General features: G+C 43.0%; 1 protein-coding gene and 1 long non-coding RNA gene across 3 annotated transcripts in view; both read right to left on the bottom strand.

Annotated features, from left to right (window-relative positions):
- Positions 1-24,992, bottom strand: part of CHN2 (chimerin 2) — a 153,760-nt gene that overhangs the window by 78,570 nt on the left and 50,198 nt on the right. Inside the window, exons 2-3 of one of the 2 annotated variants that reach the window (XM_083468388.1) lie at positions 22,705-22,743; positions 12,483-12,538 (exon numbers count right to left, since the gene is read on the bottom strand). In XM_083468388.1, coding sequence (XP_083324514.1) covers positions 12,483-12,538; positions 22,705-22,743 — 95 coding nt within the window. Of the gene's footprint in view, positions 1-12,482; positions 12,539-14,229; positions 14,606-22,704; positions 22,744-24,992 lie in introns of those variants that run through there. The other variant, XM_083468389.1, reaches the window with a different exon arrangement.
- Positions 1,489-8,017, bottom strand: LOC310690117. The gene is made up of 2 exons (XR_014517919.1): positions 7,525-8,017; positions 1,489-2,562 (listed from the first exon to the last, which is right to left on the bottom strand). It is a non-coding gene; the product is annotated as an uncharacterized lncRNA (long non-coding RNA).

Raw genomic sequence — 24,992 nt, 5'->3', positions numbered from 1 at the left:
GAGTCAACAAAACATATACGCTAGGTGTAAGATAGCAGTGACCTTGAACTACAATTCCTCCTCGTTGGAACGTCTGCTATAGTGATCTCCAGTAAGCACAGTAAAAATGTTACTGTAAAAACATGCCACTGTATAGCAGAAACTTCACAGAAAAGCATTATGACCAATGACTGTGGGATAAATATATGCCCTAAATACAATTTCTCTTCTCAAATAATCTGCATTCAAACTGATGTGTGAGATCACCCTAATGACTTCTTATGATTTTTGAATTAAACCAGCTTTTAAATGAAAATGCTGCTGTAAGTTAAAAAAAAAATGTAAAAGGGGGCATTGAAAATGGTGGCACTGCTTCAGTTGTAGAAGAATTCATACAATTTAAAGGGAAATGCATCCAGTTTTCTTTCTAATCTCCAAAATAAGGTATCTGTCAAGATGAGAAGCAAAGAAAAAGGACTTTGACTGCATTTCCAAATGCTAATAAAGTTTTATAGATGTGTATTCTTTCCCCAGGATCACTATGGACTTTTTTCGGGGGGGGGGGGAGTATAGGTTGCAGATTACACTGAAGATTTTATCTAGGATTTTGTAACTGGGAGTAGCTAGAGTTGCATTTACCAATCACCAGTATCTAAAGATCAATTTACAACCAGACAGCCTCTGTAATTATCTTTGTGCACCCACACCCAACCATGTTGCTTAATCATCTAATCTGTTAATGATGGGAAAATCTGAAAAGTGCATTAGTAAGACGTTCAAAGTCCAGAAGATAAACATTTGCATACAATGCCCTTTAGCACATTAGTCATGGTGAGGGTAAAAGCCTAAACGTAGTATTTTGATCAGATTAGGTTATATCCAATGTTGGCATGTGAAGGAATGTTACCAAAGTCTAGAAATCCACCTTAAAGAATAGTAGATAGCAAACATGTCAAGCCCATTCAACAACGAAGGAACAAAAGAAGATAATTAAACAGAGAGGATATAAATGACAATAATTTCAGATACAGTGGTACCTCGGGTTACATATGCTTCCGGTTACATATGCTTCAGGTTACAGACTCCGCTAACCCAGAAATAGTACCTCGGGTTAAGAACTTTGCTTCAGGATGAGAACAGAAATCGTGCTGTGGTGGCAGCGGGAGGCCCCATTAGCTAAAGTGGTGCTTCAGGTTAAGAACAGTTTCAGGTTAAGAACGGACCTCTGGGGCGAATTAAGTACGTAACCAGAGGTACCACTGTGTACAGAAATAAAGTGTCAATGACATGTACTTGGTAAGATGTGAGGGAAACGCAAATCGATTTGATCTGTAGGCTCACCTTCTAAAGAATTAACAACTGTTCAACTGGCAGATTCTACCATATCTTACAGGAGAATCTGCTAACAACACAGGCAAGTGAGACAGCAAGCCAATAGGGACAAAGCAAAGATAGACAAATCTGTAGAAGTTCAGCATTTTGTGAATCTGGATTCACAAAGGAGGCCACTGGGTTTCAAGCATGACTTCATTGTGTGTAGGACTGCTGCCAGCAACAACAGCAAAAAAAGTCATAGATTTCAGAGCTACTTTAATAGCTCTCAGTCGATCGCTGGCTGATCTGTTTGTCGGGTCAAAACATTTGGGAATAATTCATGAAAGATCACTTCTTATGTTACTTTTTAGTAAGAGAAGTAGCAGGAAATGTTCAGAGTGGCTCTTTGCTGCTTTCAAGAAGTCATACTTCACATGAGGCTGAGTTGGGTGTAATGGTTTGTTTGTTGGACTAAGAGTGAGTAGACACTGGATTCCCTTTGCTACTCAGCCCTGAGACTCAACTGGGCCAGTTGCTCTACCGGTCTCACCTAAGTCCTGGGATTGTTGTGAAGATAAAGTGGCATGGAAGAACCAGGTTAATTACCCTGAGCATCTTACGATTAAAGGTAAACGGACACCTGACCATTAGGTCCAGTTGTGTCCGACTCTGGGGTTGTGGCGCTCATCTCGCTTTATTGGCCTAGGGAGCCAACGTGCAGCTTCCGGGTCATGTGGCCAGCATGACTAAGCCGCTTCTGGCAAACCAGAGCAGCGCACAGAAACGCCGTTTACCTTCCTGCCAGAGCGGTACCTATTTATCTACTTGCACTTTGATGTGCTTTCGAACTGCTAGGTTGGCAGGAGCAGGGACCGAGCAACGGGAGCTCACCCCATTGCGGGGATTTGAACCGCCGACCTTCTGATCAGCAAGTCCTAGGCTCTGTGGTTTAACCCACAGCACCACCCATATCCCTATCTTACGATTATGAATAGTTAAAATTAATGGCAGTTCCTAAGGCTCAGATGCCATGGCAAACCAGGGTTTATCTAAAATGGAATCTAAAACTGATTAAATCTAAAACTAGGTTAAATTGCCTCCATATCTGTTGTCTTCTATTTCCCCCTTAACTTTACTTACTCCAGGCCAGACTGTATATCCGAATACAAATCCACCTGCTCCACATTTACAAAATTAGGACTACATTTCCTTTCCTTTCCTTTCCTTTCCTTTGGAAAAGTCTCTTATTCAGTTGCCAGGTGGAGAAACCTGTTGAATGGTTTCTTTAAATGTAAAGGTTCATCATTGTTCCACTCCATGTGTATGTCTTTAAGGGGCCGGAGCAAGGGCCAGAGCAAGATAACGAGACCCAGCTTTACAGCTGTGAAACATAGCAGGTGCTGCTGAGTTGTATTTGATTAAGGTGTGTCAGCATCTGGGTAGAGTATATAAGGAGCAGCACCTAGCTCTCCCATTACCCTGGGGGATGGGTTGGTGGTTGGGTCTGGTTTGGTTTGTTGATGTATTTAGTGTAAATGGAGTTTTTGTTTTTCTTATTAAAACCTTTAAGTACTTTTTGAGTCCTTTCTTTTTAATGCATGATCTCCCCAGCAAGCTCTCTGCAGCGTCACTATACTGCAAAAAGCCAACATCTTTGGTTATGGGCCCAGCTGCTGAGTGGATGACTGCATATTTTTGGACTCTGAGAAAGGTTTGAAAACTCCTTCTCCTGTTAGCGTAGTTTTTGTGGGTCTGGAAGAGTTCCAGAATGGTTGACCGGGTTCCTGAAGCTGAGAAGGCTCTGGTCTTCCCACAGCTGACAGATGAGAACTATAGTTTATGGTCTTTTCGGGTGGAGGCGCTTTTGACCTCTAGAGAAGTATGGACCTATGTAACTGATGACCCTCCTAACCCTGTAACTAATGCTTGGTCGAAAGGAGATGCAAAAGCCAGGGCGATAATTAATTTGGCAGTCAGCGACCAGCAAGTAGTCTATATAAGAAATAAGAAAACTGCCAAAGAAATGTGGGACAGTCTTGCAGCAGTGCATGTTAGAAAAGAGTCAGCGTCTGAATTGACGTTTTTCAAGCAGTTGTACCAGACGAAGTTGCAGCCTGGTGGTGATTTGGCGGCACACCTGAGACGTCTGGAGGCAATACGCGGCGAATTAATTCGAAGGGACATGGAGGTACCTGATATTCAGTATGTTTTTATCATCCTTTGTTCCCTTAATGAGGACTTTGATGGTATAGCTAGCCAGATATCTGCCGTTCCACCAGCACAATTAACTGTGGAAGGGGTAACGGCAAGATTAATGGGCGAGTTGGATAGAAGGGAGGCTTGTGCCATAAGCACTCCTGTTTCCAGAAAGAATGAGGAACGCCATATGCAAACCTGTGGTGATACAACTGCATTTAAAGCTGCAAAGCGTTGTTGGTTCTGCAATAAGCAAGGACATTTTGCAAGGGACTGCAGATCCAAAAGAAAGCAAAGTACTCCCAAGCCTGTTTCTGTTCGTCAATCACGGTCGTCAGCCCAGCAGCCGGCATCGTATAGTAGAGACAGAAACGAGCCGCGAGCTTTCCACGCTCGGACTAAAGATCGTAAAAGAATTAAAGGTGCCAAGTGGAAGTCTTTTGTTGTCGACTCAGGAGCATCTCAAAATATCTGCAATGATCGAAGCTTGTTTATTTCTTTCGAAGAGGAAATTGGTAATGTACATTTAGCCAATTCACAAGTCTTGCAGTCGCTTGGCAGGGGTACTGTTAAACTTGACTCTTTAAACATTACAATAGCGAACTGCATTTACTGCCCGTCAGTGGACAATTTATTGTCAGTAAGCTGCTTTGCCCGTCAAGGCATAACTGTGCGTTTCTTAAAGTCTATGTGTGAGTTTTTCGAGGGGAACAAACGTCTATTGTATGCCCGGGAATCTGATGGTTTATATAGACTGTATTTTCACACCTACTCACAATCGCATATAAATTGCAGAGCAGCACAGTCAAGCCAGGAGTTGAGGAATGTAAGGCCACATTCTGGGTGTATCCACGTGGCGCACAGAATTCTGGGACACCTGAATTTTGCTGATGTAATTAAGACAAAGAATATTGTCGATGGCCTCAACTTAAAACCATGTAAATTCTTTATGCAGTGTCTATCCTGTTGCAAGAATAAGATTAAGGTTGCACGCAAGGGTAGGTGCTCAGATAGGAAAGTAACTGAGCCATTTGAGCGTGTACATTGTGATTTAGTTGGGCCACTCCCACCCTCATTAGGAGGTTCAAAGTACTGGCTTACTCTGATAGACCAGTATAGTAGATATTGTTGGACTTATGCAATAGCTGAGAAGTCCCAAGCATTTGAGAAGTACAAGGTTTTTTGCAACTGGGTAAAAACGCACTTTAACAAACCAATTAAGAACCTGTTTTCTGACCGGGGCGGGGAATTTGTTTCTGAGGATTTTGAGAAATTCCTGGAAGCGCAGGGGACTACTCATGAGTTATCTTGCCCCCGAAGTCCCTGGCAAAATGGGCTTGTTGAAGTTGTGCAGCGTGACCTGCAGGCAGGGGTTAAAACTTATCTGCACGATGCTAATCTTCCCAAAGCGTTTTGGGCTGAAGCACTCCATGCTTTTTGTTATGTTAGAAATCGCAGTTATCATTCTGGTTTAGATGTCACCCCCTATGAGAAGTTGTTTAAAAAACGCCCTAATCTGAAATACCTACGTATTTGGGGTTCAGATGTAATTATGCATTACCCCGCTAAGCAGAAATTGGGTGAACGTAGTGTTCAGGGAAAATTAATGGGCTACCAGCAGGGGGCGTACAGAATTTACATACCAGCAACTGGCAAATTTCATATTACCAGAAGCATGATACAAACTGTAAATTGGAATGGGGTTGCTGTTTTCCAAGATACTGATGGTATAAATGATACTGAGGAAGAAGAGGGAGAAGCAGCAGCAGCAGGAAATGCTGCTTCTGAATTAATGGGAAAAGACAAAAAGCCTGTTGAATCTGATAATTTGTTTGAGGATTTAAAGTCACAGGCACCTGAGGAGAGGTTAGATTCTCTTGAGTTTTCTGACCGTGAGCTTAGCCTACAGGCACCTCTTCAGTCTGACAATGATGATTTACAACCTGAAACTAGTAGTTCACTCAGTCCCATTAAGTCTGAGGAGTCTGACTCTCCTTCCGGACTGAGACGTTCAGATAGAAAGAGGCAGAAGCCACAACGTTTCGCAGATGAACATTTTAATACTGTGTATGCCAATAAGGCGGTTTTTGAGCCAAAAAGCTACAATGATGTTCAGAATTTACCTAAGCACCAAGCTGTAAACTGGTATAAAGCTATGAACTCCGAGATAGCTTCTTTAAAAGAGCATAACACTTGGTCTCTTGTACCACAAACCCCAGATATGAGACTTATTGATTCAAAATGGGTTTATAGAGTTAAAATGAATGACAAAAATGAAGTTGTAAGGTACAAGGCAAGATTAGTTGCTAAGGGTTTTCAACAAATTCCAGGCGAAGATTATGATTTGTGCTATTCACCAAGTGTAAAATATGAAACAGTTAAGCTTTTGTTAAAAGATGCATCACAACGTGGACATTCTGTTTATCACCTAGATATAAAAACAGCATATTTGTTTGCAGATTTAAAAGAACAAATTTTTATGCGTGTCCCTGAAGGCATAGACGCTGCTGAAGGTTTGGTATGCAAATTAAATAAATCCCTTTATGGTCTGCACCAAAGTGGAAGGAATTGGCACCAAACTTTAGCAAAAGAATTGCTAGATATTGGTTTTTCACAAGGAAAGGCAGACAATTGTGTGTTTATAAAGGAAAGGGCAAACTCTGTAACAAAAATATGTGTGTATGTAGATGATGTGTTAATTTCTACAAAAACTAAACAGGAATATGAACAGGTAGTTTCACAGTTACAGAAGAAGTTTGATGTGGTGGAATTAGGCATAGCTAAAAACTACTTATCCATGCAAATTGAGAAAGGCAAAAATGGATCTTTTCTGGTTCATCAAACTGCAAAAATTGATGATCTAGTTGAAATGCTACGTTTAGAAAATGCAAATGGGAAGGAAACACCTATGGTGTGTGGTTTCACCTTTACAGGTGAAGATAAGCCATTTCCTAACAAAACTTTGTATCGTTCTGCTATAGGCAAGCTAAATTTCATTCAAAGAATCTCAAGACCAGATATAACTTATGCTTTTCACTTTCTAGCAAAATTTGTGGAAAAGCCCACTACACAATGTTTCTCTGCTCTTAAGAGAGTGGTAATGTACCTTAAACATACCAAACATTATAGGTTGCAGTTTACAACAAGTATTGACAAAGGTTTTGAAATTTTCTGCGATGCATCTCATGCAGTGGAACAAAATAATTGCAGGGATGTGTCTGGTATGGTGTTTTGTTACAACGGTTGTCCATTTGAATGGAAGTCCCAGACACAAACCATTATTTGTCTCTCCACAACAGAGAGTGAATTATGTGCATGCGTTCAGGCCACTCGTGATGTAGAATGGTATCTGCAAGTATTTGCAGACCTACAGATGCAAGTAACACTACCAGTAAGAGTTTACCTTGGTTCCCAGAGTGGACTTGCTATCCTGTGTTCAGAGACCAATACGCAGCGCACTAGAGTCTTAAGATTACGTTTAGAATTTGTAAAGAAACTAATTGCTGATGAAATGGTTGTATTTAAATATGTTCCAGGTGACAATCAAATTGCAGACATTTTTACTAAAGCACTTCCAAAGGTTACACATGAAAAACATGTACAAAGTATGCTTTATGTTTTTGTTCCACAATGATGAACCGCAGGGGAAATGTTGAATGGTTTCTTTAAATGTAAAGGTTCATCATTGTTCCACTCCATGTGTATGTCTTTAAGGGGCCGGAGCAAGGGCCAGAGCAAGATAACGAGACCCAGCTTTACAGCTGTGAAACATAGCAGGTGCTGCTGAGTTGTATTTGATTAAGGTGTGTCAGCATCTGGGTAGAGTATATAAGGAGCAGCACCTAGCTCTCCCATTACCCTGGGGGATGGGTTGGTGGTTGGGTCTGGTTTGGTTTGTTGATGTATTTAGTGTAAATGGAGTTTTTGTTTTTCTTATTAAAACCTTTAAGTACTTTTTGAGTCCTTTCTTTTTAATGCATGATCTCCCCAGCAAGCTCTCTGCAGCGTCACTATACTGCAGAAAGCCAACAAAACCATCCCTGGGGGACAGACTATTTCATCCTGAACAGATTTCCTTTCCTGGCATCAGTGCCTAAATATACATATTTAATTTATCTAGTTGGAAAACATCTGAGATTGACTCACTGGACACAATCTGCTTTATGATGTCATCCTTCTCCAGTCTGAGACACTTAGGATACATGGTATTGTTTTATACTTTGCATGACATCATCCGGTTTATGATGTCACCCTTCTCCCTTTTCTGAGATGCTTAGCATACGAGGGACAAGAGCAGATCAAGATCAAGAAGTTTTGAAAGAGATGTAAGTGGCTAAGATACCCCAACCTGTTCCCACACCCCACCGGCCAAATTTTTTACATAAAAGGTGGGGTGCACTAACTGACAAGACTCACTCACTTTGCAAATGTTGGGAACTGCAAAGACACTCTCCTTGGTGAGGAGTTTGCTCCCATCTGTGAAGGTGGTGTCTGGTTCTAGATAACAAGCTTGTACCCGTCTGTTTGGGCTCCTCCAGTTCTGCCTCCTCCTGCCCCTCCAAGTCCTTCTCAGCCTCTGCTGAGGCTCTGTGTTCTCCAGAAAAGCTGGGGGAAGGAGAACCAGCATCCCTTCAGAGGTAGCTGAAGTCAGGGCAGAAAGGAGAGAGTCCCCCACCTCCAGCCTACATTCCTGTCCTGGCTCTCACTGGAGGAAGAATGCGAACTCAAATTGCAGTATCTACCAAAATCTTTAATTCTCAGATCAGTACAGTACACAGGAAGAGTTCAAAGACATCGTAGGTGCTACACATGGCTAGACAAGCTAAGACATTGACCCAACCAGCAACACACTCCCTAAAACCTTGTTATATGGGAATGGGGCAGGCACAACTTAGGATGGCAATTGAGGCTGTTCCTGAAACTGGGCATGCAAGCAGGCACTCCTCTGAGAAGGGTGGGTCTTCCCTGTCTGTTCATGCCTGTGCTGGTGTCTTCTTCATGACCTCAACGACAGAGGTTGGGGAGCAGATGGGACAGGCTGGGCGGCCACCTCCTCTGAAGAGCTAGGGAGCCAGAAACGGCAACTCCAGAGTTGGCACTACATTCAGAGTGACTGAGTTGAAGGTGGGCCTTGGTGATCTTGGAGGAAAGGCTGTGCGGGTGCCTGGGAGACTGATGGGGAGATGACATGGGTTGAAGGGACCATCCATCCTCCACTGGGTATGTTCCATGATCCTCCTTCCCAAGCAGCTCCTCAAGTCCCCATGACTCTGGTTTGGTTTGGTATCTATCCCATTAGAACTTCCTTGGGTTATTCTGTGGGCAGCTCATTCCCACACCAACTTTGTCCGACCAGCCCCATCACTCAGGGACCATGACAGTTCTCACTGTTTAGCTTCCCCTCTGTTTCCTTCTCCTGAGCACCTGCCAATCCACACCTGATCCCAAAGGTTCTGCAGGGCTCATGACATCAGTAGCTAAAGCCTTTCACTCTGTTTGGAATCTTCAACTTAGTATTTCCTTCTTGACTTACTGGGTCAAGTACAAAGAACCTTAACTAATATAGGTTTAGGGATGCTGCTTTGTGACTATTGCTTATTTGAAAGGTGAAGTCCTGTGAAAATGAGGACATGTATATACATACATCCTCCACTTGTTCTAGAACTCCTGCTTTCAAATGTCATTCTAGACAGGCAGCACAAACCAAATGCCAACTGAGATTTGCTTTGCCTGTACGTCTCTTATGTAAAACATTACTTGAGGACATAGAATGATTCAGGACCATTTCACATCAAATCATGTATTATCCATTTAAATCCACGAATAAATATTCCATCCTTAGATGTGAACAACTGGGGAACAAAACATTGATGGCTGAGTCTCTTATTTAGATTTATGTCTCCCAGGTCAAAATCCAATATTTTATATTATCTTTTACTGAATTTTACGTGAACTAAAGGAATTCCTGGATGCTTTAGCACCACAGTGAGAATATTACAAGCCAAAAAGACACCATAGTAATCTTCAAGCTCTTGTTTTACAGCTAGGCTTTCAGGAAAATCTAAGCAGAAAACAGAGGAACATTTCACATTTACATATGTTAAACCCCTTCATACATTACTACTTGTATTTATTTATACGTTGAAGATTTCTGCATATTACATCCAGCTGAAAAATAAACGGGCACTTATGAATAAAAACCCATTCCCATTTTGTACAGAATTAAGAGCAGAGGATGGTAAAATGTTTTGCTTTTCCCCAAGCTATCACATATTTTACTATCTTTACTAGCAATAGTGTTTTCTAAAACTGTAATTAGAATTAAGAACAATGAGCAAAGTAATTAGATGACATATTTCTCTGCATAATAGTCTGGTTTAGGAAGTGCATGCTTTGTAAGCACCAGGGACAGTTTATTCAAATTTGCCATTGTAGTGAACACTGTTTTGTTGAATAATTGTTAGCAATTTCTGAAAATCTCCAGCAGAGAGAGACTTCCAACACCGATTTAGCATTATGCCAAACCAATAAGCTGCACAAACATTAAGCTACTCTGTAATGGGAGTTTATACAGGGGAGAATTTGTTCCAAGAGTCATCTACAATGCCCCATTCCTTCAATTGTTATGAAATGTGTAAAAGGTAACATTTATTGAATTGGGTGGTAGGATAATAATATTTTAATCTGATATTAATCTCATTGTGTTATCTTTGTTTCTTTTTTGGGGGGGAGGTGTTTAACACCAATTTTAAAAAATGGATCTGAGTGTATCTAAGAAATCACAGGTTGGTTAGCTTAACATCATTTCAGGGCCGTCTTTAGCAGATGCAGCACTGGGGTGCAAATATCCACCTAGCACCCCCAAATTACCATGGATGGGGGGGGGAATGAAGCTGCACACTGCCAGCCAGGGGGGGTGTGCAAATCTCCCCATGTCTCTGCGGGAGAGAGATCCCCCCAGAGGCTTGGAGGGAAGTTGCGTGCCTGCCAGCCATATGGTTGGCGGGGAGCAGCTTCCATCCTAAGCCTCTGCGGGGATCGCTCTCCTCTCACGAAGGCTTGGGAAGGAAGCTACATGCCCGTCTGCCAGCCATATAGTTGGCGGGGCGCAGCTGGCGGGTGTGCAGGGAAAGGGGAGGCCGCCAGCAAAGCCGTGCAGCTCCCCCTCTCGCTGGGGTGCCCCTGAGAGGCCGGTGCCCTGGTGCGACGCACCACTAAGCCCTATGGGAAAGACGTCTCTGCATCATTTCAGGGAGAATTGGTGGAAAGCGTTATTGAAGATAGAATTACCAAGTACAGTGGTATCTCGGGTTACATACGCTTCAGGTTATATACGCTTCAGGTTACAGACTCCGCTAACCCAGAAATATTACCTCAGGTTAAGAACTTTGCTTCAGGATGAGAACAGAAATCGTGCTCCGGTGGTGCGGCGGCAGCGGGAGGCCCCATTAGCTAAAGTGGTGCTTCAGGTTAAGAACAGTTTCAGGTTAAGAACAGACCTCTGGAACAAATTAAGTACTTAACCTGAGGTACTACTGTATATAGAAGAACAAGATGAAAACCCAAGCCAGAGACAACTTCCCAGTCCCCCCCCCCCGGCCTCATTCATCTAGCCTGTTCCAAATTATAATAGGCTGCTTTATTTCTGAGTCAATCTCAGTATGAGCCACAATGACCTCACTCATCACAACTTAAGGTATACCAACAAGTCTCATGGCACACATGGAAATACACTGAGTATACTGTGCAAAGGCAACTCTGCTTAACAGTATTGCTTCTGGCTATTCTTGCTTGCTAGCAAACATGAAGAAACATGTCCTTAAAAACTACTAAAAATCATTATCATACGAAAGAGACAACTAGACGAACTTCAAGCACATTCGAACCACACAGCTTCTTCCCAGGAGAAAGAGAAGCGATTTCTCCCTCCCTTCTCCTGGAAAACTCTGCTGCAGTGGGTGTGCCCTTCCCACCTGCAGAAAACAAAAGAATTGCTTTTAAGCCTGACAACTGAGGAGCTTATTCATGAACAGGTCTGCTACTGGGAAGGGCTCCTGCTTGATGCTGGAAACTGCTCTTTCCAGCCAGCAGATTTGCTCTGCAGGAGATGCATTGACTGGGACAGGTCTATTTCAGGAGGAAGACTAGGGAGTCCTCTCTGCTCAGAGCTCCTGAAGCATCAGACAGAGCTGCTTATCCACTTGAAATGTGCGTTTCTCAGTTAGCACCTCTGATAGTTACAGCAGATCTGTGTCTTCAATCAGCAACACTTCCGGTGACCTTCGTAAGGCCTATACAGACATCACCGGGAACATCCTAGGGAAGGAAACACCTCTTTAATGAGATGCTTACTCTGCCAATACAAAAACCAAGATCAGCAGCTTCATCTCAGATGTTGTGCAATTAGGGTGAGCTATACCTAGTACACCATCATGGGAATAAAACTGGTCAGAAACAAAGCACTTTGTTAGAAACTTCAGGAAACCAAACTGGGAGACAGCCAGTAAATGCACGGCCTTATCTATTCTTACATACTGTCTTTGTGCTTTAGACTTGTAGGGAGAATGACCGCATGCTATTAATTCAATATTCTATCTACACTATTCTAAAACATTTGTCAAAATGCATATTTTCAGATAACAAACAGGGTTTGTGAAGCTAGTGGAACATTTGCTGGGGCTGGGTAGGAAATCGCGCTTCATTTATGGCAGAAATAAATACAAAGATACACAACACTTTGATGAACACAAAAATAGTACTGAAAACATCTTAATAATATAAATCACTTAAAGCTTAGCATTTATAACAAACACCGACTGGTGTTTTTATAATGTTTACCTTATAATTTTTTTAAAAAAGAGAGTGCTTTGTAATCTTTTGTGTGGGTGACAATATATAGATCACATCCTGCACACATAAAATGTGAAGACCAACAGTATCAGCATGCTGCTGACCATTCAATTAAAGAAGATGAAGAGAAACTTGAAACTGACCTCTCGAGGACAAATTATTCTCTTGGGACGAGGTGCTTCCTGTTGTAACTGATACACTGTCAAACATAAAAAACACGTTTGTAATTAGAAGGCTGCAATGAATACTAACATTTGCTTAGATAGGCTTAAAGAAGATGCTTCAAACTAAATTCAAATGAAGGGGAAATAGCTGACTTGCAAGGGGTATTATAGTGTATCACATTTAGAATTCATAGAGAGGACACAGGTACCTGCCTCCACAGTGAATCTTGATATCCTCATCAGTTTTCCTCCTCACCTCTGCTGTCTAGAAGGCTGTCTACTTTTTGGCTGGTTGGTTCATGTGTTGTTAGCACAATTATCCATTTAAAATAACAAAAATTATAATGCCTGGTTTAAGATTTTAAAACTTCTTGGAGAAGAGGGAGAGGGTGCTCTGTGAATTCTCAGGCATCTAGGTAAAAAGGTAAAGGACCTAGTTAAGTCCAGTCAAAGGCGACTATGGGGTTGCAGCACTCATCTCGCTTTCAGGCCACTTTCAGCTGGCGTTTGTCCACACACAGCTTTCCGGGTCATATGGCCAGCATGACTAAACTGCTTCTGGCGCAATGGAACACCGTGACGGAAGGCATGGAAACGCTGTTTATCTTCCTGCCACAGCGGTACTTATTTATCTACTTGCACTTGCATGCTTTCAAACTGCTGGGTTGGCAGGAGCTGGGACAGAGGAATGGAAGCTCACTCCGCCATGCAGATTCGAACCGCCGACCTTCTGATTGGCAAGCCCAAGAGCCTCAGTGGTTTAGACCACAGCGCCACCCGTGTCTAGTCAATCAGTGCTCTGCACAGCTACTTTTGCAAAAAGTTGGCAGAGGTTCTTCCCGTGAGGCTGCTCCTCAAGTGAAATAGCCATGCATGTGACAACAATATGACAAATGATTTTCCCGAAATGGGAGTGATTTCTGTTTTTATGCACATCTTTTCTACACATGGAAATGTGGAAATTAGTCAGAGAAACGTAAGCCTATCTTTAAAAATTGCTACACATTTTAGATTTTCTATTGGTACTAGCACCATCCATTCCAACAAATCTATTGACGAAAATTATATATTCTGCTTGCCATAGCGGAAACTTGTGAGATGTTGGCTTGCAAGGCTTCCGCTGTGCTGAACACACCACATCATGTGACGTTGCCTTTAAATGCCCGTGGCAGGGTTCATATTAATGACTAGGGGTGGATCTACACACAGGAAAACCCCCGCTATAATTAAGTCAGAAATTAAATCATTATAACAAAAGGAAAAAAACCACTATGGAAAAACGCATAGAAATTATTTTTGCTCTCCAGCGTCGTCTGGTGTTGCATGTTTATAACACATTCAAAACACTGTTTTTTGACTAATCCAACTGAGTCCTAGGTGTGTATGTACTTGTATATTGTTTGTGAGCCCAGGTGCAGGGAGCACATGGCTGGCAAGACCTGAAGAAAGAAGTGATTTGCCATTCCTGTTGCATTAGCACTGACCTATCTGTGATAATCCTAAAAAACATAATGGTTAATCAAAAAGGCTATAGCTTACTCCTGGGAGTCAAGTTTGCCTAGTCTTCCTAACTGCAGCTATTCCACCTAATTCTGTGGAATTTGAAGGTGATTTTAAATTGATTAGATCAGGCTGCTTCTGGTCTATACAATTTCATATGTGGACACCTATCTATCTTCTCATTTATTTGTAATGGGCACTATCCAACTAGCACCCACAACATTACCCGAATGTACTCTTGCAAATGGATGTGACTGTACTTCTGCGAAATTTCCCTCGATATGGCTTTGAAGTGCCACAAAATCCTGCGAAACCAGTTTGTGCGGGGACAGCCATGGGCCACACAGTGGGACGCACAAAATAAACATCTGCTCCATGAGAAGTAGCAGCTGTACATTGCCCTGCACAAGTCTCTTTGAAGGCCCTGCCTTGCCACATTCTTTTGCTTTCTTTCCAGTCGGCAGTTCACCGCTTGAGACAAAAATGCTTGGCTGCAGGTAAAACCTAAATAAAAACAGCGGAAGGACCAGGTAGCTCAGGGGTAGAGCATCTGCTTTGCATACATACAGAAGGTTCTTCATTCAATTCCCATCATGTCCAGTTAGGGCTGGAAATGTCCACTGCCTGAAACCCTGCAGAGCCACTGCCAGCCAGAGCAGACATTATTGGACTACATGGACCGATGATCGGACTCAGTATAAAGCAGCTTCCTGTGTTCCTAACATGGAAGCAGGTAAAGCTATAGGAAGTAAAATGTATTAAAATATACATGTCCTGTACTTAAAAAAAGAAAAAGTCAGAGACACACACCCCAACAACCCCTTTTTCAGCTTAGTTCCATCAGTATTCTAATACACATGGTCTGAAGCTCAACATCAAAAAAACGAAGATCATGGCCACTGGTCCCATCACCTCCTGGCAAATAGAAGGGGAAGAAATGGAGGCAGTGAGAGATTTTACTTTCTTGGGCTCCATGATCACTGCAGTTGGTGAGAGCAGCCATGAAATTAAAAGACACCTGCTTCTTGGGAGAAAAGCAATGACAAACCTGGACAGCATCTTAAAAAGTAGAGACATCACCTTGCCAACAAAGGTCCGTATAGTAAAAGCTATGGTTTTCCCAGTAGTGATGTATGGAAGTGAGAGCTGGACCATAAAGAAGGCTGATCGCCGAATAATTGATGCTTTTGAATTATGGTGCTGGAGGAGACTCTTGAGAGTCCCATGGACTGCAAGAAGAACAAACCTATTCATTCTGAAGGAAATCAGCCCTGAGTGCTCACTGGAAGGACAGATCATGAAGCTGAGGCTCCAATACTTTGGCCACCTCATGAGAAGAGAAGACTCCCTGGAAAAGACCCTGATGTTGGGAAAGATGGAGGGCACAAGGAGAAGGGGACGACAGAGGACGAGATGGGTGGACAGTGTTCTCGAAGCTACCAGCATGAGTCTGACCAAACTGCGGGAGGCAGTGGAAGACAGAAGTGCCTGGCGTGCTCTGGTCCATGGGGTTATGAAGAGTCGGACACGACTAAACGACTAAACAACAACAACATTCTAATACACATACAGAATAAGGAATATTGGTGCAGACAGGCATGCAATAATATATTCTATTACCGTATTGTACTACTAATACATACTAGTTGCCCATAGCGATAACAAGACACGTATTCTAAAAGCTGTTTAATACTTTTACAACTCTGTATTCTTCTCCCTACATCCTTCGCTCACTTTGCAGCTCTTTCCCCCCTTGCTCTCCCAGAGCTATTTACAGCTTCTGCTCTAACGATCTTATGTCAGTAAGTGAGCTGGTCAGTAATAAGGCAAGTAAATGAAATACATTAGAAAATTACTTTAGTCAGCAAAGATTTTTAAGCATTATGGAAGAAGCAGGTCTTCAGGGAATATACAAGTGAGAAAAGGGGTAGCTTTCTCTGCAGCCCAGACAAGTCTACAATTTATTTCAAATGTGGGCATTCTGTATACAGTACAAGCATATTACCATATTTGTAGTCAACTTCTGATCCAGTAGGAGCAGACTAAAACTTACAAATGTTTGTGGTCAGCATCATGGCAACAGAGACAGATGCATGCTTAGCATCTATATGTTTCCCCATTAAATTCCTGAAGTGTTTCACTAACACTGTATTGCAAGTCTGGCATCTAATGACTGTATGAATCATGATCTGAACTAGAGATTTCAAGCTCATAAGCACATGCCCTTAAGCAGCAAACCATCGCACAATGCAACAGAAGTGAGCTGTAGGGTTTAGTTACAAGTGGAAAAGGTCAATTTTCTAGTAATTGCATTGAATTTCATAACTGAAGTGGTGGTGGTTCCGAATAGCCAAGCTGGCGGTACTTATCCTCAGCTAAGTATGAGCAGAGCATAAATCACTTGAGAATTTCAAGCATGGCTTACAATGGGCTTGGCATGGCATCACCTGAACTTATGAAGGTAAGAGGATAGCATTGGGAAAGCCTAATGGCAGCGAAGGCTTAACTTTAAAGCAGCCATTGTTGCTGGGAAACCTGGTAATTGTACAATTTCATTTGGTTCAATGGACTGTAGGATACTCCACTGCTGTTGAAAGTCTGGGAATGGTAGGATGAAATGAACACTGTCACCAGCCTTCAGTGCAACCACACTTTCCTTTCAAGGTATGTTTGAGAAGAGGTAAAAAGCAAAGGACCTCTGGACAGTTAAGTCCAGTCAAAGGTGACTATGGGGTTATGGCACTCATCTCACTTTTCAGGCCAAGGGAGCCGGCGTCTGTCTGCAGACAGTTTTCTGGGTCATGTGGCCAGCATGACTAAACCACTTCTGGCACAATGGACCACCGTGATGGAAAACAGAGTGCACAGAAACGTTTACCTTCCTGCTGCAGCGATACCTATTTATCTACTTGCGCTGATATGCTTTCAAATTGCTAGGTTGGCAGAAGCTGGGACAGAGCAAGGGGAGCTCTGTGGGTTCGAGCCACCAACCTTCTGATCGGCAAGCACAAACAGGCTCAGTGGTTTAGACCACAACGCCACACGTGTCCCTGTTTGAGAAGAGGGGAACAGCAACAGCAGGTTTAATTCTCCCAAGCACTATTCCCAAGAACTAACTCTTGAGAGAACCCTGAACTTTCTCCAGGTGTTTTCTGAGAATGCTTTGAAAAACCGAGCCAATTATGAATCGAACTGGAGGGAGCTTGCACATCACTAATTAAGTGAGTCAAAAACAGGAAATGATCAGCATGAGGTGTGTTATTGCTGTATGCTGCAGTCAACTCTTTTGGCTAGCCTGAGGGCCAAACAACTCATTGTACACAAACACGTGTACAGAAGAACCCAGATGTCATTAAAAAAAAAACAGTTTTAGGAGAATAAGATTTGGAGCAGTGAAGCAAGTGAAAGGGAATGTGTTCCTCTTCCCTTGCTCATCATTCCTCTGCTCCAAATTGTGCTGGCAGTGAATTTTCACACACCAATGGGGTTCAAGTGATTTGAATCCCAATGGGGGAAAGGCCCTTCACAAAGAGCCACAGAACAGGGAAGGGCTATGCACATCTTTTGTCACCATTCTAAACTCCCTTTTATAAAGCATGTTCAATATGCAGCAAGGCTCTGATAGGGCGCACTGACGCAAACATGCAGTGCACAACATGCTGCTATACCCATTCACGTGATAGCAGTTCCTTTAAAGAAAGGAAATCTATCAAGCAGGTAGAAGCAGCCTGATACCAGCTTGGTCATTCGATAAGAGCCAAGTTGCTCAGACTGGAGCAGTGATGTTGCTGAGCTTGGAAATGATCACCTATTACTACGGAAACAATAAATGACTTCGCATTATGGCTAGGGGCACCATAATCTCAGGACATTACAAACTGAACCATTCTCCTTTAGCTTGAACGGCAACAACACCCAAGGAAGGGGAGATGCAAAAAAGAGGGTTGCTCCTTGGTAAATTGTATGCATGGCCAACTAAATATCTGGCCTGTGGCCCCTTTACGAGAAACAGCTATGATGCAGGGGGCAGATTCTGGAGAGCTGGCTCTGAGATATGACCGGGGAAATTTGTTACTACCCTATGCAAGCTCTCAAGCCACTTCAAAAATCAATTTTGTTCTACCACTAGCTCAGCTTGTAGTGAGTTCCTACATAAATGGCAGAATACAACACATGGTGTCAGAAGATTGATGGGCCATGACCGTCACGCAGAGCAATGTAAGAAATGTGCAACACAGATGCCTTACTGAGAAGAAGCTCAGTGCAAAGAATCCTGAAAATGTAGCTTACCGGTTTCATCACTTTCCAAGGCATTTGGAGATTTGGCAGAAGTCCTGCATGTAGGCACAAAAACTCAAAAGGCACTAGTATAGGGTGGGAGAGACCTGGCTTGGCACCAGCACACAACATCACAAGCCAGCAGTGCAATGTGGCTGCTAAACAAACTAATGCAATCTCAGGCTACATTAGCAGAAGCATGGTGCCCGGATCATGGAAAACAATAGTTCCTCTCTATTTGCATTAGTCAAGCCACATCTAGAGTACTGAGCCCAATTCTGGGCACCAATCGCACCAGGAAGAACATAGACGAAGTGGGATGGGCCCAGAGAAGGGCAACCAGGATGGAGCAATTAAATCTTAGGTGGAACAGTTCAAAGATCTGGGGACGTTTAGCCTGGAAAGAACAGATTATGGGGAGACACGATAGCATTCAAATACCTGAAAGGCTGTTATGCATAAAAGGTGGTGGTGGTTGTTGCTGCAATTTATTACCCACTACTAAAATTAAAGAAATAAGGCGGGCCCTAGAAAGGTACATCTCAAGTGCCAAAAGCTGGCTGGTTCTCTGTTACTCCCATATGGCTAACTGAAGGATTGCATTTCCTCATACAAAGCTGCCTGGGCTATGAGTTCTTTAGGGAAGCTCTTCTCTTGGTCCCACCACCCATATAGGCACGCTTGGTAGGGACATGGGAGAAGGCCTCCTTGGCAGCTGCTCCCAGACTTTGGAACTCCATCCCTAGAGAAGCTAGACTGGCCCCCCTCTTGTCTTTTCACTGGCAGATGAATATTTTCCTGTTCCAACAGGCTTTTCGGAACTGACTGTTTTAATGAGGGGGCTGTTGCTGTACTGTTTTTGTTGTGATTGTCTGTATGCTTTTAAAAGAACATGTGTGTGTGTTTATAGATAGCTATATATAGAGATAGAGATACGTGTAGTGCTTAATTTTTAAAAAACCTAGGGTTTTTTTTAGCTGTTCTTATTTTATCTGCAAGCTGCCTTGAGTCCCTGCCAGGGGAAAAGGTAGATAGTGAATGAATGAATGAATGAATGAATGAATGAATGAATAAGTCTTTGGAGGGTGGTCAGGACTAGAACTACTGAGTGAATATTGCATGGAAGCAGATTTCAGGGAAACGTTAAAATTAACTTCTTAATGGTAACAGCTGATTGTATGAGCAACACTTGCAAAGTGGTGGGCTCTTTTTGTGGAAATATTAAGAAGGTTGCGCAGCTGTCAGCCAAGAATGCTATAATTGCATCCTTCACTACAGTTCTTGCATGAAGCAAAGGCTTGGACTAGAAGACCTCTGTGGTCCCTTCCAACTCTTAAAGGTAAAGGGACCCCTGACCATTAGGTCCAGTCGTGACCGACTCTGGGGTTGCGGTGCTCATCTCGTTTTATTGGCCGAGAGAGCTAGCATACAGCTTCTGGGTCATGTGGCCAGCATGATTAAGCTGCTTCTGGCGAACCAGAGCAGCACACGGTAACGCCGTTTACCTTCCCACCAGAGCGGTACCTATTTATCTACTTGCACTTTGATATGCTTTCGAACAGCTAGGTTAGCAGGAGCAGGGACCGAGCAACGGGAGCTCACCCCGTCGCGGGGATTCGAACCGCCGACCTTCTGATCGGCAAGTCCTAGGCTTTGTGGTTTAACCCACAGCGCCACCCAGTGAGAGCCAGTGTGGTGTAGTGGTTAAGAGCGGTAGTCACGTAATCTGGGTAACCGGGTTCGCGTCTCCGCTCCTCCACCTGCAGCTGCTGGGTGACCTTGGGCCAGTCACACTTCTATGAAGTCTCTCAGCCTCACTCACCTCACAGAGTGTTTGTTGTGGGGGAGGAAGGGAAAGGAGAATGTTAGCCGCTTTGAGACTCCTTAAAGGGAGTGAAAGGCGGGATATCAAATCCAAACTCTTCTTCTTCTTCTTCACCCGTGTCCCATCTTACGATTCTACAATTCTGCATGATATTTCAGCTAGGAACTCCTTGTGGATAAAGCTTTGCATCTAATTTAAGTTTTTTAAAAAGCAACCCTTTCCTTCATGCCTCTCCCCGTCTGTTGCTTCTGGAAGGTTAGTTTCAAGGAAAGGGAAGGAGAAAGCCATACTGAGTGGTTGTGACTTCTGTGAGTGCCCAGATAAGATTCAGAAAGAACTACAATGGTACCTCTGGTTACGAACTCAATTCGTTCTGGAGGTCCGTTCTTAACCTGAAACCGTTCTTAAACTGAGGTACCACTTTAGCTAATGGGGCCTCCCGCTGCAGCCCTGCCGCTGGCGTGTTATTTTTGTTCTCCTCCTGAGGTAAAGTTCTTAACCCAAGGTACTACTTCCGGGTTAGCAGAGCTTGTAACCCAAAGTGTTTGTAATCCGAGGTGTTTGTAATCCGAGGTACCACTGTATTACAAAGTGAGTCTCAGGGAACTGAGCCATCTCCGGGTCAGAGTCTTGAGGATTTATAGGATCAGGTGAAATGCAACTGACTGGTCCTCTGCGTCACCTGACCATATGGAAGGGTAAAGGTAAAGTTAAAGGATCCCCTGACCATTAGGTGCAGTCGTGACTGACTCTGGGGTTGTGGTGCTCATCTCGCTTTATTGGCCGAGGGAGCCCGCGTATGAAAGGGTAAGTCTCTGTAATTCCTTGTGGCTAACAGCATTGTTGGTGTCTAACTGATTTCATATGTTTCAATTGTACTTTTTTTCGTACTGCCATGTTTGTTGTCCTGGGTTCCTTTGGAGGAAGAGCAAAATAAAACAGCAACAACCATCACAGCAGATAGCAGCCCAGTGGTAACAGTGGCTCAGAGCCTAAGACAGTTGTGTCTAGCTGCCAGAGTTCCCAATTTGAGACTAATGGTGCTTTACAATCTAGTCTGAGTCCGCTCTCAGACTGGTGTCCAGCCCAACAATCTGTGTTTGTAATGTCACTGTACATGAGAAATAACGTAAAAACAACATGACATCTGAACTAGGGCGCAAGGGTAGCATGTGTGGGTGACAATAGTATTTGTAGATTAGAGGTAAATCCAACAAGCTCTAAAGCTGACAGGAATGGCATCTGGATTCAGTCTTTGAAAACTTCTCCTGTATATTCCATGCTTTCGAATTCTTCATAGGAGCCAGTGTGGTGTAGTGGTTAAGAGCGGTAGTCACGTAATCTGGGAAACCGGGTTCGTGTCTCCGCTCCTCCACATGCAGCTGCTGGGTGACCTTGGGCCAGTCACACTTCTGTGAAGTCTCTCAGCCCCACTCACCTCACAGAGTGTTTGTTGTGGGGGAGGAAGGGAAAGGAGAATGTTAGCTGCTTTGAGACTCCTGAAGGGGAGTGAAAGGCGGGATATCAAATCCAAACTCTTCTTCTTCTTCATTTTGAATGTGGCTTTCTCCAGCACTAAATATATGATTGACATCCTATTCAATATTCCGTTGGAAGTGGGGGGGGGGACAACAACCAGGTTCCCAGAAATTTGTCTTGAATTAATGGTCCAACTACAACCAAAGTTAAGAAAAAGGCAACACTTTCAACATGAAGGTCCACTACAGTTTTTGCCCTGCCACATGGTAAAATGAATGAGGCACACACACACACACACACACACACACACACACACACACAATTCTTGACAACAGATTGGCAGCATCCTTTTTCTGTTTCAGCAGTACATGTAATTAAAACATATACACCATGTGATCTCCTAAGTCTCTAATGACAGACTGTTGTGTTAGCAAGAACAATAAAACGAGCTTTTAAGGGCTGTTCTTAGAATCATGCCAGGACCTGCCCTTGGAGTAAATCTCTCTTTTTTTTTCTCGGCCTGCACTCCTGCGCCAGGGATTTTGTGCTGCACCTTTAGTCAATCAACACACTCTTTGTTGCATCTGTTGGTTCCATTTCTGTTTCTCTGACTTTTATGTCCAGTTAATAAGCACCTACGCAATAGCAGTGGCTTAGACAGGTCACCCCACCCATTTCAAAGCAGCTATTCCAAAACTGATGCTTCTTGGCTTTGGCAGGTGGTTAGCAAATGTGGAGCAAGAAGAAATCCCAGCAACCATGTGCAATGCAATCCTACACATGTCTACCTGGATGCAATGGGACTTATTCTCAGGTAAGTGTATATAAGATTGTTGCTCTATTCTAATTTCATGGCATCCCTTACAGATGCCTTTCTAGTCACTTAAAAGCCACTGATGATTCTTCCACACCTTCTCTAGATAGCTTTTAACCTTACTAAAATTGTTATTTTAAAAAGATAATTTTGACTTGGAACTTAAGCATCTGCTCCCATGGTTCCTCTTATCAGTGCTCACTTCCTTTAGGTTCCTCAAATCACACACAATGCCCTTCCAAAGTCTCCCATGCTAGGTCCCCCTGCCCTCCTCCCACCCCCAAATTCCAGTTTCTGATACTCACGGTATGATTTCCATATTGGGGGCTGATACTCTTCGGCATCTAAAATAGGGACAAAAGAAAAAATAAGTCAACCGAAAGCTCAGTGAACCTTTCAGCAGGTAACTCCTATACAGAACTGAAGAGAACTAGATGTTACCATTGAATTTAGCGCAATATATGATATCCCCTCCCTGCAATATTTGTCATTTCATAGTAGTTGTGTAGGTACCCTGTCACAGATAATAATAATAATGTATTATTTATACCCCACCCATCTTTCAACAAAATATTAAAATACAGTAATGCATCAAACATTAAAAGCTTCCCTAAGAGCTCCCTTCAGATGTCTTCTAAAAGTCTGGTAGTTGTTGTTCTCTTTGACATCTGGTGGGAGGGCGTTCCACAGGGAGGGTGCCACTACCGAGAAGGCCCTCTGCCTGGTTCCCTGTAATAAAAAATTTAACTGGGAGAGGATCCCGTGCGTCAGAGTATGAAACCTACACCTCCTCCGTCCATTTCCCCCATGTGTCCAAGGAAAGGAACGGGGTGGAGAGCATGAAGGCCCATGGATGCAGAGAAACTACCCTGCAAAATAGGGGAAACTGTGTACTGGCTGAACAACCCTCCAATACAGAGCAGGTAGTAGCAGTGCCCCTTCTCACAATGTAATGATGCAGGTTGTTGTGAGGGCTCCCTGTAGACCACAAATCCTGAAATCGTTTGGGGGTTTTATAACCAGGGCATATTCCATGATATACCTGTGAAGTACAGCTATCTTTGCAGACAAACACCAAACACTTTATTTTACCCATTGACTCTGTTATTATTCGGAATACGTGAGTCGACATATATGGAGCAGAAAGAAAGTCACAGGCAAAATACCAATACCTACAGTATTGTACCTATAGTGGATGAACATGTCTTTTTTTAAAAAAAATAAAATAATTTTTATTAACCGACCAATCAAATCAAATCAAATCACATCACATAAATTCCGAATTACAAAGCCGAATTTTAAATTTTTGTTGGGGGTACCCATATTTCAAGTTCCGAAGGGGATTCCAATCATCTTCTTGCTGCTGCATTAATGTCCACAAATCTGTCCAAATAATGTTCACAATTCTATCCAGTCCTATCTTGCTGTTTCCACATCTCCTCTTGTTATTTTCATATATTTTTCATTTTTCTTTGTGATCTCTTCTGATAATCTCCTTAAGTAGGTAAACACAAATGGTAATCCTGTGTGAATTTTTCCGTTCGTCCAATAACCATATCAAGATGGTTTCCATGTATCATCACTTCCATAAATAAAAGCACTCTTTCCATCATTAATCTTCGCAAATCTGTCCCGTTGCCGACATACCGAGCCTTGGTGTGTCTTCTCATGATATATTCCTTTTTATCCGACCCGTCTTCTTTATCAGAGATCCCTTCAATTAGCAGTCTTTACTCCCCATTCTTCCTTGAAATATGTGCATTTGCTTCTTTCTAATTGTTTCTTTTGAAGTTGCTGCAGCTAGTGGCGTGAATCAGAGACAGCGTCCAGGAGAGCCAGAGTCCACACAAGGGCTTTCTGCCTAGTGCTCCCACCCCTCGAGTCCCCCCCATCTCCTTGGGGGGGGGCAGGGAGGCTGCATACTCCCATCACAGCCTCTTAAATGCGCCCCTAGTGGCGCATTGTCTTGTTTGGATGACCACATCCTGCCAAGGAACCCAAAGTCATATACACCAGAGGGAAGGTGGGAGAGGCCACGGAATGCGGATTGGAAGAACATTTAAACTTCTGTAGCTGCTGATATTTACACTCATGCATAAGCAGCCAGTTTGCTTTGCTTCAGCAAAGGTGGCCATTTATTTCTGCTATGGAATCCTATAGGCTGCTTCTGCAACGTGCATCATTATAATGATAAATACAATGACCGAGTAGACTGTATCATTAATCTAGAAACAATATGCAGGTTAATTAAAACAATCTGGTGTTTTCTATTCCTATGCTACTTATGGTAATGAAAAATCCAAGCACATTTCCTGAGCTCACACATATTTGTGCATTATATATACCTACATACACAGTCGGTATGCCGTGCAAGTGATTAACTGCAGTGTGCTTTTAAAAATGAGACTATGCATTTGAGGCAATAAACTCCAGCAATATATAGATACATTTATCATCTACTCCTCCACACAATTCTCCAACCACTTAACTCTCAAAACAATCACTTTAACACTAGACCGCTCTGGCTGAGGCTTTCTACGTTTCTTATAGTCAATGTCTAACATAATTCTGTTTCCCTAATATTTGGGATGTA

Source organism: Podarcis liolepis, assembly GCF_965112155.1.
Source record: "Podarcis liolepis genome assembly, chromosome: 12".
In the NCBI taxonomy this organism is placed as follows: Eukaryota; Metazoa; Chordata; class Lepidosauria; order Squamata; family Lacertidae; genus Podarcis; species Podarcis liolepis.
Note: the sequence above shows the minus strand (reverse complement) of the source record. Positions and strands in the feature narration are given on the sequence as shown.